The sequence below is a fragment of the Pelmatolapia mariae genome, linkage group LG12 (assembly GCF_036321145.2).
Source record: "Pelmatolapia mariae isolate MD_Pm_ZW linkage group LG12, Pm_UMD_F_2, whole genome shotgun sequence".
In the NCBI taxonomy this organism is placed as follows: Eukaryota; Metazoa; Chordata; class Actinopteri; order Cichliformes; family Cichlidae; genus Pelmatolapia; species Pelmatolapia mariae.
The window spans coordinates 29757823-29776873 of NC_086237.1; the positions used below are offsets into that span (position 1 = coordinate 29757823).

General features: G+C 42.2%; 1 protein-coding gene across 3 annotated transcripts in view; it reads left to right on the forward strand.

Annotated features, from left to right (window-relative positions):
- The window catches only part of sema6a (sema domain, transmembrane domain (TM), and cytoplasmic domain, (semaphorin) 6A), a 102743-nt gene that overhangs the window by 67032 nt on the left and 16660 nt on the right, over positions 1-19051 (forward strand). For 2 of the 3 annotated variants that reach the window (XM_063490814.1, XM_063490815.1), the window contains exons 8-17: positions 980-1099; positions 1597-1685; positions 3372-3589; positions 5255-5386; positions 7477-7632; positions 10130-10303; positions 12335-12475; positions 12597-12674; positions 16482-16540; positions 17461-17481. In XM_063490814.1, the coding sequence (XP_063346884.1) occupies positions 980-1099; positions 1597-1685; positions 3372-3589; positions 5255-5386; positions 7477-7632; positions 10130-10303; positions 12335-12475; positions 12597-12674; positions 16482-16540; positions 17461-17481 (1188 nt within the window). Of the gene's footprint in view, positions 1-979; positions 1100-1596; positions 1686-3371; positions 3590-5254; positions 5387-7476; positions 7633-10129; positions 10304-12334; positions 12476-12596; positions 12675-16481; positions 16541-17460; positions 17482-17693; positions 17715-19051 lie in introns of all 3 variants that reach the window. The other variant, XM_063490813.1, reaches the window with a different exon arrangement.

Genomic DNA, 19051 nt, shown 5'->3' on the forward strand with positions numbered 1-19051 from the left:
TCAAAAAAGAAAGCCAATCTATGTTACATGCACTAGAGCAAGTCATTCGATTTGGCACTACATTGCTCTTCTTATTGGAGCCTTTTGGAAACACTTTAATAGTACTGTGGTAACAGATTCATCTGTCTGCGCCTTCTATTGTACTTTTCTGTCATTCTCTTTGTCTCTCATTCACTTCCATTCAAAATGCTCAAGATTAAAATAAGTCGCACATGGATGTGACCAGAATGAGTCAGCTTTCCGTCGGCGTGGTGAGATTCTTCTGGTGCAATGAACCCACGGGCTGCTAAAGACATCCAGTCCCTATACACATTTGCTGTGAAGCGATTTATGGCAGTATTGATGATCTGTCCCTGCCGGTTTAAAGTAGAGGACAAGAGTAAATGCCTAGTTTGACCAGTTAATGTGTAGCAGAGCTGCTTGGAAGAAGCTGGAAGCACTGAGTAATCAACAGGGTTCCTCTGACTGCTATCCTTTCAATTATGTAGTTTGAGTTTCCACTGTGGTTATAGCTGAGGCAGTCTGAGGTCATGCTAGCGGTGGATTGTGTTTGTGAAGAATGTGTGTGTATGTATGTGCATGTAAGCGTGTGACTTTGGGTTTCTGTGGTGCTCGAAGACTGTATGCGAGTGCAGGGCTGCAGTGTTTGTGCTTTTGGAGAGTGTTTGCAAGATTGGCCAATTACAAATGTTTAAGTGCGTACAGCCTGTTTGTTGTCCATCAAAGAGTGCCTTCTGGTTGTGTGATTCATTCATTTTCCAGGTCTGAATCATCTGAAACATGTTTGTGTATCTCACCACAGGGAGCAGGAATCTCTGGGTGGCTTCATGCATTTCTGTCTTGATTAACTTTACTCTCTTCACCTTTTTTTCTTTTCCTTTATGTCTCTCTGTGTCTTTCGCTTTTTGTCCATCCTCCTCCCTCTTCGTCTACATCTTTCCTCCTTATTGCTCTTTCTCCCTCTGTGTTCGCTCACCAGATGGCAAGCTGTACTCGGCCACCGTAACAGACTTTCTAGCGATCGATGCGGTCATCTATCGTAGCCTTGGAGACAGCCCGACTCTGCGCACTGTCAAACATGACTCCAAATGGCTGAAAGGTGAGTGGGGGACACAAACACGGTCCCTGTGGTTGGAAAGTGCCAGGTTGACTGACAAGTTAGAAAAAAAAACTAGGGTTCGGACATGCATGCTTGACCACGTGTTTGTATTTTATGATTCATGTGCAAACATGTGTTTGTCCCTCTGTGTATGAATGACGGTATGAAGAGCTGGAGCATTTATGCTACATGCTCTGTTTGATGCAGTCATGTTGCCAACCTGCACAAGTAGTGTTGAAATTACTCTGCCCTGGGGAGAAACAAGCACAAGTCCAGTCTGTCAAAACTCAATAGAGAGATCTGCCTTTTCTTGCATGTGAATTGTTTTGCTAATATGATGGATGATAGTTTGAGGCTCTCAAGGCTCGCAGTCGCTACCTTTCTGCATAATATGACAGATATTCTGGCTGTTTACTGTGAAATATGGTGTCAGAACTGTTTTGTCACAGCAAAAATGCTTCTTTGACTCATGATTGTTTTTCTTTTTCCCTTCGCAGAGCCCTACTTCGTCCAGGCAGTCAATTATGGAGACTTCATTTATTTCTTCTTTAGGGAAATTGCTATGGAGTACAATACAATGGGAAAGGTAAGCACATACACTATTGTTTTAAACTCTAATCAGAGGTGACTTCCTATTTACAGGGAGAATCAGGAAGCACCCAAGGAAACTAACAGGATATGGGTATCGCATAACGGGAAGGAGGCTTTTAGGAGCAGTAAAGTGGACAAACCCTTTTCCAGGAACAGATAAACACTAGGCAGGAAACAGCACCTAAAATAGGTTCAAAAAGAAAATATATGGATGTCTTGAGATCCCATTTTGAAGTCTAAATATATTACTTGAATTGCACGTCCGCATCCATCCTGCATTGCTCCCATCTGGCCTACCCTCTCAGTGTTTCCCAAGAGAAAAACCGCCCAAGTGTCTCTTAGAAGTGAGACAAATATCAGAAGAAGACGAGAAAAAAACCCCAAGCTTTTCTCAGGTATTACACCATAGGGACAGAAATGTTTCTATTAATCTCTTCATTTCAGTTTTGGGCCCTGTCCTGCAAAAGTTTAATTGGACACCAGGTAGAAGAAAATACGTTATGCAAATGAATCACTCTTTTTATATTGTGCAGAATAAATGAAAGAAAACACATAAGAGAGAGTGAGAAAGACAGAGGGGACGAGATGAGAACAGAGCGGAGGTAACATAGAAATAATGGATTCACTGCCAGAAGTGACAGCCATGTGTTATTGCAGAGCATGAATACAGATCAGGCCTCTCAATCTGCCGGGTGTTTTGAAAGCAGTGTCAGTATAATTATGTATGTGGTGGTAGAACTGATGGCGCAGAGAGCAATTTAACATTTAGTGAATTGATATCTCTTTATTATTACGAAAAAGACTGGCCTACCCTGACAATGTAAACAGTCGTCTGTGCTTTATGGCAAACTGATAAATCCGCTGTGGCAAGTTGTTTGCTTTAGGTTTAATGTCGGGTTGTTATGTTGTTATCTAGAAAATACAAAAGGATAAACCTTTCAGTGCACAAGTGAATTAAAAAGCCTCCACTAAGGCGTTTGTTTGGCGAAGCGATGTGTATATTTGGACCATTTATGTATATGCGTGTATCGAGTTGCGTCCAAGTCGCTCACAGATTAGCGAGTGCAGAAATGTGACCCACTGATACACTGTGTAATCTCAGTAATCTGAAATTTCACACTGAACGGGCCTGTGCAGGTTCTAGAGTCTTAGTTGGAATTGCTGCATTGCTTAATTCATATTTGTGCATGGTTCAATGGGAAAGCGGAGGGTCGTGGTGTGTTTGCAAGAGTGAGGGTGTGTGTGTGGTTGTCTGTGGGTGTGTGAGTAGGGATCTGTTTTAAATGCATGTTTGTTCCCATTCACACCATCAATTTCAGTTCAGGGCAAGATTTATAGCTGTTAAGTATAGTGTCACAACAACTAATTACAATTCTGGCTACGTGAACTTACGACAGAGTTGTAATTACAGAGCTCGGGCCTATTTGAAGCCGTATACTTTAAACTTTCTGTTGCCAGGTGCTGACTGTTTAACAGCATATCAAATGCACCACTTTTCTTCTGTCTTTAATTTGCTATAAAGTGACGAAACCCTAGATTAACACATTGTGGTGTACCTACAATTTCTCCCATTCAAAAAGGCCTTATAGCAATAAGATTATCGATGTGAAATGTGTGACTGTAGAAATCTCAAGGTGAAATCGTAAGCTTCTTAAATATAACCCACGTTTGACTTCTTCAGGTGGTGTTTCCACGGGTGGCGAGGGTTTGTAAGAACGACCGAGGCGGATCGCCGCGTGTTCTGGAGAAGCAGTGGACCTCGTTTTTAAAGTCTCGCCTGAACTGCTCCATCCCTGGCGACTCCCACTTCTACTTCAACATCCTGCAGGCTGTGACCGATGTCATTCACATCAATGGGAGGGATGTAGTGATGGCAACTTTCTCCACGCCTTACAACAGGTAATGACGACAGAAGGTAAAAGTAAACAAGCGGTGAAAAGTGAGCAATAAACTGGTTTTGCTGAGGGTATTTTTTCCAGCGTTTCCCAGCATCTCAGATAAATTCACATGCACCAGCACATGAACTTTCCCTTTATTAAACCGATTATCTTTCTCAGTTTGAAAGACATTTTGAAATTCATCAACACTTTGACAGTCTGACCTTTGTTAACGTTGGTAGCGTGTGTCCCTGCCGTGCCTCTTGGCGGCGTGTAATTTCTAAACCCACTGGGTCAACATTCACATCTTCTGTCAAAACAGTGTTGTTGCCCTTTTGACATGCAGGTGCTTAATCTTATTTTCCCTTTTATAATTCATATTTTGCACGGCTTTCATGTTCGCAGTCAGTGGGAGTTTTTATCTAAATTGAAAATTACCACAAAGCCATACAGCTTGGCTGATAGCTCACACATATTGTAATTTTCCATTTTATGGCTGCTTTTTAGCAGATAAGACAATTGCTTGTGACAACGCAATTGAGCATGGTTAATGGACATTAAAACCCAATGAAGCAGTGCCTCTGAAAATTTCTATAAGCGGGAGTTTTGATCCTAGCATTAATTTTCCATTTCATAGGGGGTGAAGGGAGCACATTCAGACAGTAGGCAGCACTCAGGGTTTTGTGTCATTCGATTGTCTTGCTGAGTTGCTTCACGGCCCAGACTTTTGCTAACCGGCCAGCTAATTCTGTCTCGTTAGCAGCCCGATATAAACAGACATATGACTGTCTAACTTTTTGTACATATTCAATGCAGAGGGTAATTACTGTAATTTAGTAGCTAAGCCAAGAATTAACAGCTTTCTGACCTTGCTCTCAATAATGCTACCCTTGTGTCTGCTGTCTTCCAAATGTCTACATGATGAGTTTAACCCATGATGTAACAGCATGGAAATCCAGCAAGCTGAGAGAGAAAGAGAGGTTTCTTTCTGTAAACAGCCCTTAGTTTTTATTTCTGGACAGAAAAAAAGCATAAAAAATAGAAAAGTGACTCAGTAATCTGCTATGCATTGATTTCACACAGACACAAAGAAATCAGTGGCTCCACTGCAATCATAAGTTGGGTATTTTTCCCCTTAAAATGAAAAGTGATAATAAGATAATCTGTTGCCCATATTTGGCCCCAAGCGTGGACTGGTGATGAACTTTGATGCCTGGAGGCTTTCGGGGAAAGTCAGTGTTAGAGGTTACTGTACGGGAATGTGTGAACTCATAAATCACTACATTCAATAACACATAAGTGAATGCACGAAAGCTCTGACATGGTGATCAGTAGAGAACAAAAGAAATAAATGCTTTTATTAATGAAAAAAATTAATCAAATTATGTTAAAAAATAGAGGAAAGTGTAAAGTGTCTTCTTGTATACCTAAGGGAAGTGAGGATAAACAACGTGCCTCTTTTTTTTTTTTTAATCTGGCAGAACCTTCACAACACTCAAAACTTGACTGTATCACCCAGTGTAAACAGGCAACAGCTAAAATAAGCCATCCTCAAGGGATTTAACCCTTCTGAAAAGGGATTGTAAATCCATTTTTCTGTCTCCTGGTGATAGCAAGGTGTTTCTTTGATATGCTCAGTCAAGAGGATTGTTTATTTAGTTGTGTGTGCTTGTGTGTGCCGTCGCAGTATTCCAGGTTCGGCAGTGTGTGCCTATGACATGGCGGAGGTGGCCAACACGTTCACAGGGCGTTTCAAAGAACAGAAATCACCAGACTCCACCTGGACACCTTTTCCTGAAGAGAAGGTTCCCAAGCCAAGGTACAGCAGCAGTTAATTAACCAGCGAGCACACTTGCATACACGCAGGCACGCACAGGATTTAAGGCAGTCTCACACACACGCACACACACCAGTCACTGAGTGTTTCTCTTCCTGTGTTTCTCCTCATTCCTGGCTGTCTCACACGTGCACGCACAGACAAGATATGTAACTATGCAGTCAATTCATAAGGCTTGTTATACCACAATGTGATAATAATCACATATTCTTAACTCATGTTGCCTCATATTTTAGTGCATCGCTAATTTCGTCAGAAAATGCTCATCATGTATCAAATTGTGTCACATGCAGCACGCACCTACTCATTTAGAGACCACCTTTCTTCACAGTTGCACTCATATCCCATTACCTCACCTTACCACTGCCACCCACACCTCACACGCAGCTAATTTAGTATCAATAAACGAAGCATGACATCATTTTACAGATGGCTGGCTAATTCCACAAATGTACCAACCTGATCAATCTCCCATCTATTGCAAACTAATTAGTGCGCTAACAGGATGCTCTCCTTTCCTCCAGAAAAGAGAGAGAGAGAGAGATTTGCGACAAAGATCTGGGCCGTGATAAATGTGTGTGTGTGTGTCCCATATGGCTGAGGACACAGTTCCTCACCATCAGAGAGCCCGTACTGTATTTTGTGCATTAATCTCCATGCATTGTGTAAATGTGCGTATCTGTGTGAGTTCATGCACTTACCTCAATTAGCATGTAATTACTTGTTTATGTTCAACAAGGTCAGACGCTTCAAAGAGCAGGTACAGCCACCATTGTTTTTGTAGTAACTGATGTGATTGATTTCATTTCCATCTCTTGGTTCTTTCAGACCTTTTATCACTGAGCAAACAGACGGAGAGTTGTAACAAAGCCACCTAGGTCTGGCTCCGCAGCAGACTGTTACTCCATGTGTTAGACACTCATACTGAATCATTTACAGATTTTCGTATTTAAGAGATGTCTGCTTTCGTTCTGCTGCCCATATGCGCCCGGACGTAAATGCAGTAACAGAAATGTTATAATTCTAGCATAAACTATTATTCTCCTCTTTTACAGTGAAGCAGTAATACTTTTGAGAATAGCTTAACATTAGAATCAGCTGACATGTTTTCTATGGTGTTCCCTAAAGTCCTGTAAGTTGATGTTTATATCTGGTGTGTTCAAGTTATTATCTTGCGCACCCGAGATAATTTGCTATAAACGACTTCAGATGCACACAGCCGCCATATAATACAGAAAATTCTGCTAATCATGTTCAGCCCACAAGGTAATTTGTTGTAAATTCACATGCGTCTCTAATGGCTTTAGATGCACACAGCTGCCATATAATGGAGATCACTTGTCTAATCAAATTTTTGTTTTGCACCAGAATGCCATACAGTGAAGTTCTTGCATGTAAACATGGGGATTTCATTATCACGAATGAATTTCTATTTCATACAAATCAGCAAAAGTTTCACTGCATCATTCTGTCAATAAAATTCTAATTAAATAAATTAAAAATAACATGTGCATATACACATAGTAAGGTTTGTATATTTTTATAACAGACTATAGGGTTTGGTCTTTTCATGTCACACATTTAGTGGCCAGATGGCTAATATTTCTGGGATCTGTTGTGGATTATATGCTATGGCAGGGTATCAAAGACCAAGCAGTAAAGGGTTTTAAAAGGCTCTCAGAGGTGAGATGGCTGCAAAGGGGATATGCTATCAAAAGAAGCTTCTCTTTTACAAGAAGCTCACCAACTCCCCGTAAAAGGATCAGATAGATACAATGCCTCAGTGCTTTAGCCTGAAGCCACAGAAAAGGAGACATCTTGCGCCCTCCTATGTGACCAAAAGCCTTTTGGAATGAGAGTTTAGTAATTTAAAGCAGCACTTTCATTGATTTTAAGAAAGTAGAACTTTCTTTCCTCCGTTGAAGCTCTTACCATGAAAAATGGCTCATTCCTACTGCGGTCAAAGTGGTGGTTTTTCATTTGTGCTTTTTTCCATATTCTATTCACAATTTTTTCCCTCTGCCATTATCCCTCCTCTTCATTACCTTCCTCTTCGTCCACTCCATTTGTAGGCCTGGCAACTGTGCTGGTACTCCACCGATGGAGAGGTATAAGGTATCCAATGAGTTCCCTGATGACACACTCAACTTCATCAAGATGCATCCTCTGATGGACGAGGCCGTACCCTCCATTGCTAACAGGCCCTGGTTTCTCAAGACCATGGTTCGGTAAGTATCGCACACTCCAGAGGCCATCGTCATCATCAAGGCTACGAGCCTCTTCAGCCCAGGACAATAATTACATGAAGTGCTGCTGTGAGAATCAGGCTCATTAAAAGAAAGCCTGAAGGTACTCCAGCCACTGACCTATTTTCATTGTAGTAGAGGAAACACCTATCCATACTAGCTTTCTCTCTGAGTGACAGCGTGGTGATGTCATGAAGACAAAGCAAACAGTTTGAATCCTTAGTGATGCTTATCTTCATGCTGAAATGTGTCATTTACATGAGAACAATGAGTTCAGCTCTTTGTCACTTGTTTAAAATCCTCTCGGGAGATTTCACAGGGAAAAAACAAAAAAAAAGAAAAGAATTTTTTTTGTTCAGTGGTGACTTTTTCCTTTGAGTTTCTGTAGTTGAGCCCATTTCTCAAAAGCCAGTGCACTGTGGCTGATGCCGTTTGATCATAAAGGTCTGTCTGGCTTTTACTTGCGCTACACACAGACATTTCAGCCTCTGGGGGGAACGCGACAGCACACCGCCATCCCATCGGCAGGGCAAAAGTAGCTGACAGAGCATTTGGTAAAAAGTAAAAAATCTAGTTTTTCATTTGGACTTGGATATGGATTACAGCTGCTCAAGATTTAAAGTTGGGACAGCTTGCCAGATCCTTGACAGGCCTCAGTGGTGGTAATATCACTTTAAAGATAGCTACATAAAGAATTCTTCATACGTTTTACAAGTTATTTGCATCATATCACATCTTGCTGCTCCTTTGCCGAGGTCTGACCTACATACTGCAGTGGCTTAGTCAGAATATGAACAGCTTTCATCAAGGTTATCCCTACAACTCTGTGTTCATTAGTGTGCTATATCACAAGAATACATTATGAGTGACATGCTTTTTTTTCTTTATCTTTACATAATCAGCAATCAGACTATTTGATTTGATTTGAAATGTCATCACAGCGAGCACAGTGAGTTTGTAGGGAAGTCAAAGGCGGTTCTTGAAAGTATTATGTAGGCCCAAAAGGCAGCATGAAAGCATATGCGGTGGAAGAGGAGTGAGGCTTCTTATGATATCTGTCAGGGTTTCAATGTGGAATACTGTTCTTCAGCTGAAGTCAATTGGAAATGAAATCGGTAATAGGATTTGATCCTTGTTACACCCCAGAGGGGACACCTCAATACACAGAAAGAAGTTCAAATTTGAAAAATCTTTTCCATCTTGAGACCGCTTGAGACTTGCTGTGCAGTGGCACAGACCTCAGCTGTCTGGGCACAATGAATCACCAAGACGGGTGAGACAGTGAAGAATCCCCTTCTTGTGATTTTTATTATCTTGAGTAGGAAAGACAGTGAACGTCTTATTCTTTGAGACTGTATTATTTAACTGGGATCAGCCTCATTGAAATGGTTATTGGAGCATCTGTTATGAGTGAATAGATCAAAATTAAATTAAATCTTCAGACCGGTGGTAATGTTGACTAGATAAAGCTGGAGGCACAGAGTATTTCAAAGGATATACTGTATAAAGAAAACAAAAACAGTGAATGGCATAAGAGGATGTGGCTGTGTTTATTTTTTATTTTTTTAATGGGCTCATGGTGTAAAACTGTACTCGAGTAGGGTTAAGTTTAGTCTCATTACCCCCAAATAAATATGATCTGATGACAAACTTTTTCACCTATACAGTATCTAGTAAACATTAACGAGGGCAAAACAAACTTCCAAGATTTCTGAATACACTCTCATCTTTAAATCACATATACTTCAATTAAAAATAATTGGTGATTATTGGTGTTCACATAGGCAGCATGCCTTTGTGATTACTTAAACAGTATCTTAGATAGATATTTGCATCAGTCGATAAGAGTAAACAGCCTCAGGAGGTATTTCTAAAAACCCGTTCACCCACAAGGATAACAGGGCGCCGGTCCAGAACTCACTGACTGGCAGGTGTCTAATTTTCCAACCTTAAAGTGTTTGGTATGCTTCTGAGTTTTATGCACATCCAACTGGTGCTAAGCCAAACTGTGCGATCAGCAGCTGTCAATTAGAAATTGAAAGTAGAGCTTGTTATCTGTTGCTTGAGCAACTTCTTTGCAGTGTTTTTACTTGAGGAACCACCTGACAGGCCCTATGGCAATCTGATTGTGAGTTTCTAATCAAATGACAATCAGTTAGTGAGATTAATGCACACCCCCTGCTGTTCTTTAGTCTATTTTAGACCTCTGACATGCGTGGTGGAAGGTACGTTAATTGATTGGTTGATTAGGTAATTATTATCTGGAAAATGACATCCCCCTATTTTTTATTTTATTTTGTTCTTTGGCTAACTTTTTCCAGTGGCCCAGATGTGGAAGAAAAAGTTGAAAACAGTTGCATTAGGTCCCTGCTGTTGGTGTTGCTTTTCTAGTGAGCAAAGATTTTCCTCTGCTTGCAGGCTAACAGACTAATTAATTGACTAATTGGTTTTTTTTTTTTACCTGCTGCTCCTTTTTCAGGTATCGTCTGACGCGCATTGTGGTGGACAATGAGGCAGGGCCGTATAAAAACCACACAGTAGTATTTCTGGGGTCTGAGAAAGGCATCATCCTCAAATTCTTGGCCAAGATGAACAACGGTTTCCTCAACGAGAGCCTGTTTCTTGAGGAGATCAGTGTCTACAACCCTGACAAGTATGTAAAACCGAGCATACGTGTATATGCAATGGACAGAAATAGAGAAACACATGGATACAGTTGCTATAAACACAGAAAGTACAGTTATTGCATGCGTGTGTGCTCTGTAGAGAGCGAATGTGTTTAATTTTGCTTGTTTCCACCATCTATCGGCTCAGCCAACCCACCAACCCACCAGCTCCATCACTACCAGTCCGTTCCCCTGACCCAAGCTATGTTGCGAAGCCAGCCAACCAGATGGCTACTCTATCATTTAAAAGAGTTTTATCAGGTTACACTCTGCCCAGCCACAGCTACTAAATTAAAGACATAGACCCTAAGGCTCTGGATAACGTAGCACTGTGGTTCGCAACCACAGCAGAGCCAAAACCTTGGCTGATTAAAGGAAGCACACGCATAGAAACTCACACTGAGGTCTGTGTGTGTCTCAGAGCCAGCCTGGGATCTCTTGCTAATACATTACACATCTGTTGGTGCATGTATGGATGTAAGTCTGTTTGTGTGTGTGTGTGTGAGTGTGTGTGTTCTTGAACTTGGTACAGAGGGTCGAGCTGGGTATTGTTGTACATCTGAAGTATAAGTTAATAAGGAAAAATCAGCCACAGTTTCACTCTGCCAAAACAAATATTTGGTTGAGAGGTAATGGATGAGAGGGAACGAATGGAAGCACAAACACAGGAGGGAGAGAGAAGAGTGGTAAAGACCAGAGGGAAGAGATGGGAAGACTAGAGGCTTGTGTTAGGCAGCAGAGAAGAATACGGGAAGGAGACGGAAGACTTGATGGGAGGGCTTTCAATGCTCCTACTGTTGATTATCCAACATGCTGCGACCATGTGATGGGCCATATGTCCGGGATGCAGGGCAGGCCCTCGCTTCTACTTCTTCACTTCTACTTGCTGTGTCTCCTTTTGCCTTCTCCCAGTATCGCCTCTCTTTGTTTCCCTTCTCTCCTGTTCTGTGTCTCTCTGGCTGGGACCGAGCATTCGTGGGCTGATGGCCATCTGGCTTTAGCCGCATACGGCGTGTGACTTTGCCTGCCTGCTTCCCTGCCTGGCCGGCCGGATCAGTGTAGGCCTGATTGCTGTGCATTACCCGGTGTAGATGGACTGTAAGCCCCAATTTAGAGCGTTAATACAGGACCAAAGCTCTGCGAAGGAAAGATTAAATCCCAGGAGTTGGATGGCAGAATAGACAGAGGAACAGAGGGAGAGAGAGAGAAGGGATAGAGTGATGCTTGACACGCCCCAGAGGGATTACAGTGCACTCCTATGGGGCTGTTGAGACAAAGAAGACTAGCTGAGATAGAGGAATGTTGGAGCTGGGGGGGCTTTGAGTTAGTGTTAGAGGATTCTCCAGTTAAGTGCAGTGTTATTGCTGACTGCTCACAGTGCCCATCTGTCTGTTTATCTGTTGTATCTGTATCACCCTTTTCTTTATCTCTCTTTATCTCCCGCTCTGTTTGTGACCTCATGTTCCCAAGTCCAGCATTATCTCTGTCCTCCCTGACCTCACAGTTTGTCTCTCTGCCACATCCTAATCTTCCCCTTTCTTTCATTAAATGAGCTAAATCTCATTTTACGATGCCCAACTTTTCTCTAGACTGTCTTTAAACTACCATATAGTTAAGGGCGATATACTCTAGATCAGCTTTGCTAATGTTCCTCATTTATCTTATGCTGGCCCTTTAGTTCATTCCATGAAATGAAACAAAGAGTTTTAGCTGCTCCGAGTCTGCTCCTTAAACCAACTTTTTCTGGTTGCCTACCCCTTGCAAACAGGAGAGTTAAGGAGCAGGTAATTTCTTGCGATCACAGTCAGAACTGTACTTGATAAGACCTGATTATAGATATCCGCTCTCTTTGGCACCATGTGGATCCAAGACCCGATGAAACTGTGAAATTTATTTGAAATTTTGCCTGTATTTTATTGAGCATTCACCATTTTAACAGCATCTACTGAAAAGCACAATAAATCAGCTGAAAAAGAAAATACACAGTAATCAGTTTTTGTCTTCTTTTCCTCCTCTAGGTGCAGCATAGATGGAATAGAAGATAAGCGCATCATAGGTATACAGATAGACAGCAAGAGTCACGCTCTGTGGGTCGCCTTCACCTCCTGTGTGGTTAAAGTGCCGCTCTCTCGGTGTGAAAGGCACGGGCGGTGCAAGAAGTAAGTTTGCTACTCTATTAAATCATCATTCCTACTCAAGTGGTTGAGCAATGTTCATTCCTTCTGAAAGAAGAAAACAGTATGTGCAGAATGGGCCTAATGGTGTGCAATTCTTCTCCAGGTCCTGTATAGCCTCCAGAGACCCATATTGTGGTTGGGTCCCAGAAGGAGCCTGCAGACAGGTGGTTGGCAACACTAAGTAAGTAATAAAGACAATCGAAGTCAAAGGAGCTGCATGCTTTGAGTATTTGGCTCCATGAAAATGTATTAAATTGCATTCAATAACTTAGATACTGTTGTATATGTTAGTAAGCTGGTTAATATGCTCTGTGGAAATTTAGCACTTATTTGTTAGCTTTTTAAACTGTTTTATTTTGCTGCTCTTCCTTTTCCTCCAACTGGAGTTGAGGCTCATGGGTATTGTAGTATTTAGATGCACGTACTATGCCCACAACATCATCTCATAATACATTTATCTCTAACAGTGTATTTTTTCATTTAAACTGTTACTGTGGACTGCTTTGGAATTGGCTGAATCGAACTAGTAAAACAGCATTTCGCCTTTTTGTCATACCTGGTGCCAGTCCCTCTCCCTGCTTGTCATATCTGTGATCTTTCTAATTTTATGGTTTGTAACTGCAATTTCCTTCAGCTGAAGGGACTATTGGAAGGATGAATGGAAGGAAAGTGTTGTTTGCAGCGGGCTCGGGGTTTGGTACGCAGCGCTCGGGAAAGCTGGATGGTCGCAGTAACTATAATTTGTGGCTGTAGTCATGACACAGAACCAGTTTATGCTTTCTGAACAAACAGCATATGGAGTTTTGTGGTGGGAAAAAACATTTTGCAGATGAAGTCATAACAAAAGGCGCGGTGCTCCACTGGCTATTTGACGATGAATGAATTTGATCCCCCTGCTGCAAAATGATTGGTCTGGCATGCCAATACACCAAAGGCACACGTTCCCGCATGCACACACAAAACTTAGGGGAAAAAACACACACACACTCACACACGCAAGCACACTGCCCATCCTATTATTACTCTGCAAAGCCAAAGCGGTGGACTGTTCTGATTGAGTTTCCACAGCAGGAGGAGCAGGAGCTGACACACAGGCATTAGGAGGGCAGATGACCTCGCTCCTTTACTGTACAATATTTTTAAGTGAGAGAGGGACGGGATTAGATCTGATAGGAACTGCAGGTCTGTGGTGAGCCATTCAAAACATTTGCCAGGCTGGACAGAAGGATGGATAAAATAAGGGAGGGGAGAGTCGGTGACATTTTGTTGTTTGCTTACACAAATGGATCCCTGCAGAGAAGACAATTTCATTCTGCTTTTCTCACTTTCCGTTCTCCTCATTAAAATTAAAAAACAAAACCCTGCTTCCTTGACTGTCTACCTAATCAGCTACGCGTTACTTGCGTATATCCATCCATGTCTGTGTTTCTATTTTTACCCATCTTTCTTGTTCTATCTTTCCTCTGACATATTCTTTCTCTCTTGTAACCCTCCCCTCCTTTCTTCTTCCATCTGGCCCTGACGCTAGTGTGCCAGCTTTCCCATGTGAAGTTATGCCTCTTATACCCGCTGCCTATAAACAGCTTGCACTCTGGTTTCCTGCAATATGGCCCCTAGTTGCCCAGTGTTCATACATTTAATTGCATATGATCCTGGATGGTACTAATTTTGTAAACAAAAAACCCAGTTATGTTGTTATGAGCATCAGCAGTGTTTTTCCACCATTGTCTAAAACACTGCAGTGAGTTTTCTCTGGATCAAACTGAGTGAATGTGCTCTTGTGAGCCCCCTGATCCTTTGTAAATCAAAGCCATGAATCAAAATGAATGGGTGACTTTGAGGGAACATTATGCTTACTCTCTTTACACTGTACACCCAGTATATGAAATCCCTGGCCGCCCATTCACTTCTGATATGAATAATTAATGCTATTATGCCTGACCTGCATTTTCGGAAAGCAGTTCTCTGTGCAACCACATATCTCACATAATAATCACGTCTGATGCAAGGTAATATAAAACGGAGGGCTTGGCTGCCTCCAGTTATGTACAATGTTGCTTGAATCTGATTTAAATATGCATTATGTAGTTTCGGTGGGATCTTAACCCCAAGCTGAACCATCTGTAATGTCACACTTGAACAGACTGCACTTCTGTTGCTATAATGCAGCCGCCATGGGACGTGAACCCGTTAACTAAAGGTTCGCACTTTGGTTCATTCACTTTTATATGTGCCAAGAAAAGCCCAGACAATGCATCTGTATAGCATGTCTGCTCATTACTAATTCGCCCTCCTTGGTGCTATTAAGTCTGAATTGGAAACCATGACGCACCTGTGTTTTGCAGGCCAAATAATATTTTGTGATAGGGTGGGACGAGGTAATGATGTTGTTGAGGAAAATCCAGCAGATTCCTAGAGTGCCTGGACTGTATTTGTGCTTAGACAGGTTCAAATGTGCAACTCTGCATCTGCTTTGTGATTATGACTGTGGACGATAAGCAAATCTGATAAGCTGATTAACTGTACCCCCAGATATGAAGAGAGGATACTGCTATTGTGTAGTGGTTGTTGTTGTTGTTGCTGTGCTTGAAACTGAAGGGGAAATTAGCAATCAAAACTGTAAAATTAACCCTCTCCTTTCAAATTAAAGGTCTGTTAAACCGGGGCAAAAAAAAAAAAGAATCGTAAATTAATTTGTGACTATATTTCAAAACATATGATCTGAGTATCAAACAAAAAGGCTCCAACTGTCTGTTCTTCCTAAATGTGCTGCTTTTTTCACACATTTTCGACTCCGATCAGGCCACAAAGGTTGGATGATGCTGTTTTAGAAAATAATTCTTTATTCTGTAATTGCGACCAGTGGAGGGTGAAGAAGGTGGGAGGCGGGTGGACAAGCAGGAGGAGGTGGAGCAGCAGCAGAGGATGGGTGGGGAGTGGGGGTAGGCTAAGGAGGACTGTGAAGAGCTGTCATGCGTGATCGTGATCCTGCTTGACAGTTGGTCCGCTCTGTTTCACAGATCTTCTTACTGCCTGCTCGGTGGTCTTTCGGGGAGAAAACAGGTCTTGGTGCAGATTGCATCAGAAAATCACATCTCTAAACTCTCTCCCTCTGTGTCATATGATGGCCCTCAAGCACGGTTACCCCTCACTGCTCTGGTCTTGGCCCATGTGATTGTAACTACACACTCATCTCCTCTAAAGCGAGTTGAGTCACACACTGCATTCTGTAATAGAAGACAAGACAGTGCAAAGTGAAGTTCTCGTGAAAGCAGTAAATTGGGAAATACACCCTTTTGCTTTCCTTTCTAAGAGTACGGTGAGATTAAAACTTCTGTCGCAGCTATATGATGATTATGAAGCTGGAGCAAGCTTATCTGAACAGGAAGTGCTGTTTCCAAAATAGCATGCTTTCACGTTAATAATAAAGCTCACTAAATTTAAATTTAGTCTTTCAGCAAACAACATATATGCTGGTAATGACTGAGCTATAGGCTGTTTCTCCATGTTTTTCCACATATGTTATTGCACTAAGTTGGGTTAGCTAGCTTCACATTCACCTTCTAGATGAAGAAATCAGTCCCATCTAACTCCCAGCAAGGAAGCAATTAGGGATACAAATTGTTGAACACTTTTTTTAAGCTTTAGAGCACGAGATAATAGTTTTCATTGCAATCACATAAAAGAAAATCTGTTTTTATCAACACTACTGGCAATAAGTCTTGTGCCAGCTATGGATTTACTAACCTGCTTGCATTCTTCATAGCCACTGATTTTAGGTCTCCGGGGCACCTGCTAGGTGTTCTTTGATTCTGATCCAGCAAAGGGCTTTCTGCAGCTCACACTGTGTGTTAGCATAGAATATGCTGCGATTGGTGGTGTTTTTTGTAGTTGCTTTCCTATAGCTTTGTTACTTTGTTAGGTGTGGCGAGCCTGCATGGCCTGGCCTGTTTTCCACTGCTGACCATGATGTCTCTGTTCCCTGCAGATCAGCCTTTGAGCAGGACGTGGAGCATGGCAACACAGATGGCCTGGGAGACTGCCAAAGTAAGCAGGCCCTCTTCACTCTTATCTTTCCTCCTTCACTCTGTACCCCCACCAGCACCACCAACACAACCACCCCCACCACCATTCCTCTCTTCTTTGTTAACTCCATCTCCCTCTTCTCTCAGCTCTCCGTGTGCTTCTTTGCTGCCGTTACCTTTTTCCCGTCCGCCTGTTCCACTCTCACAATCCTCTCTTTCACCCACTTCCATCCATCTGTCCTTTCGGCCCTCGTCCTCCTCTGTTGTTTTCCCGCTGCTTTTTGGTCCCCCCGGTCAATAGAGTGCTGTGTCCTATTGCCGAAAGACTGAGGTTCCTTCTTGCAAATCACTTCGAAAACACAACACAAACATTCAGAAAAACACAGGGAAGGGATTTCGCTTGTGAGCAGTCACAGGGTTCATTTTGAAACACAAAACAAGAAGGGGCTCTCAACCGAGTCAGGCCAAAAAGTCTCGAAAAGGCCTCTTTTACTCTACAACAGTGAATGGCGCATATACAGAGACAGTATTTCTTATCTTTTCATGTCCAAAATAACAGCTTGGGTTTCTCCAACGGGAAACCTTGTTGATATTCTAGTGAGCAGCTCAGTTTGCGAAAGAAACTTCAAAACAATTTGATATTAAATCATTCATTTTGGTTCATCTCATCTCAATTTCAGCTGTTTACTGAGAGTAAATAAAGGCGATGCATTTTCCCTCTGGTTTCATTAGTATGTTTAGTCAAGGGAACCCACAGTGTTGGACCTTCATTAGCTTTAGAAGCTATATAGATCACCACTGATTAGGGCTGGGAGAATATCGAGCAGCCAGTCGATTTTAAATTACTTTAAAAGTCATGGCTTTTGATCATGTTAAAGCATAAGCTCCCTTTACTGCAAGCAATAACAGGTTTCTCCCTCGTTTCTTTTCTTTTTCTTCTAGATACATTTGTGGCCCTGAATGGTAAGTACCCCACATGTCCTGCACAGACAATCCAATAAAAGACAGGAGCTGCATTTCATCTCCTTTTAGTCTTTAACTTCAGCCACACCTTTTCGTCTAGTCAGTCAATCATCCCCTCTCAAGGAAATGAAAACTCCTCCCACACGTATAAAGAAGGGTTATTAATGACTCAAGGTTTTAACTGAATTGATTTCACTCCTTCTTTTTGATAGACGTCCCTTCCAGTTACGAAGGTAATGAAACATTAAAGTACACTCGGTCACTTTCATTGCTCATATTATTTCTCCCTGTGCTCCTCGCAGTGTTTAGAATAAAGGTCGTAGTGATAGAAATCAGAATTAAAGGTCTTTAATGCTGATTGTGATTCTATTAGTTCTCTTTTCCCCCTCCTTGTTCCCAGTGCCCAATCACCTTATCCCCATGTGCAACAGCATCGATTATCCCTGACCTTTGCTTTGCTAATTGGATAGATCTAGTTGTTAGTGGTTAAAGGCCTTGGTGGTAAAGAAATACTTCAGCATGCACATTAAACAGGATATGTGCTGACAGAGAGAGAGAGAGAGAGAAAGAGGGCGAGAAATAAAACCGGCCTGTTTAGAGTCTGGAAATATGTTCCCGCTAACTGCACAGACTCTTTGCACAGTTTGAGATGCTTAATTCAAAAGGGCTAATGTAAACATGCACAGACATACATGCACACTGTTCTACGGCTGGCTTCCTTTCCTAGCAGATATGTTTACTCTCTTAATCCCACAACACAATATTACGATCACACTTCACTGCCGCCGATTGATACCATTTTCCTCACTGAAGTCTCTTTAAGGAATGATAAACAGATGTGATTAGCCTGCACTAAAGTCCCTTTTATCCATATCACCCACACCTACGCGCACATCCACCTTATTTTTATCTAATCGGAGGAGGCATTAGTTTTGTTTTTAGTGAATCTCTTTCTCTCTCACACACAAACCTCGCAGCTGCCAGATCAAAACAGCCAGATCCATACAGAATGACAAGAATAGATATTTTGAAGCCGTACCAGAAAGCCCAGCACTTTCTCTCGCTAACCCTCCTGTGGCTGTACCCCCACTGTGAATCTCCCTCCTTTTGGAAATCCAGGGTCATGGAAAAAGCATCTGTGTTGGTGTACACCCCTGTAGCGCTGAATATGCTCCCACAGGCTGGGCTGTGTGTTTTCAGGCGCACACTTAAACACACCTAGTTTACAACACCCTCCCCCCAAACAAAGTCTCAGCCCTTCCATCTATCTGTCAGTGGTTGATATGGATTTGAAGATAAATAAATGCCCTTTCTCTATTCTCCTCTCTCCTACTCCAGACTAGACTTCCTTGCCTCTCTTTTAATCTGTAGAGAGAGAGAGATGTGCATCCGTCGGCAGTTTAGGCCCCCTTTTTTTTCTCCCCTGATCCGTGGAGGAGCTCTGAGGCTCCGAGCTCTCTCTATGTGTGTCATCTGCCTAAATTGCACTTCCCCTGGCGGTGGGGGAATGAATTATAAAATAGGCCTGTCACACTAATCTCTCAGCCTTGGGCCAATAGTTAAATAAATC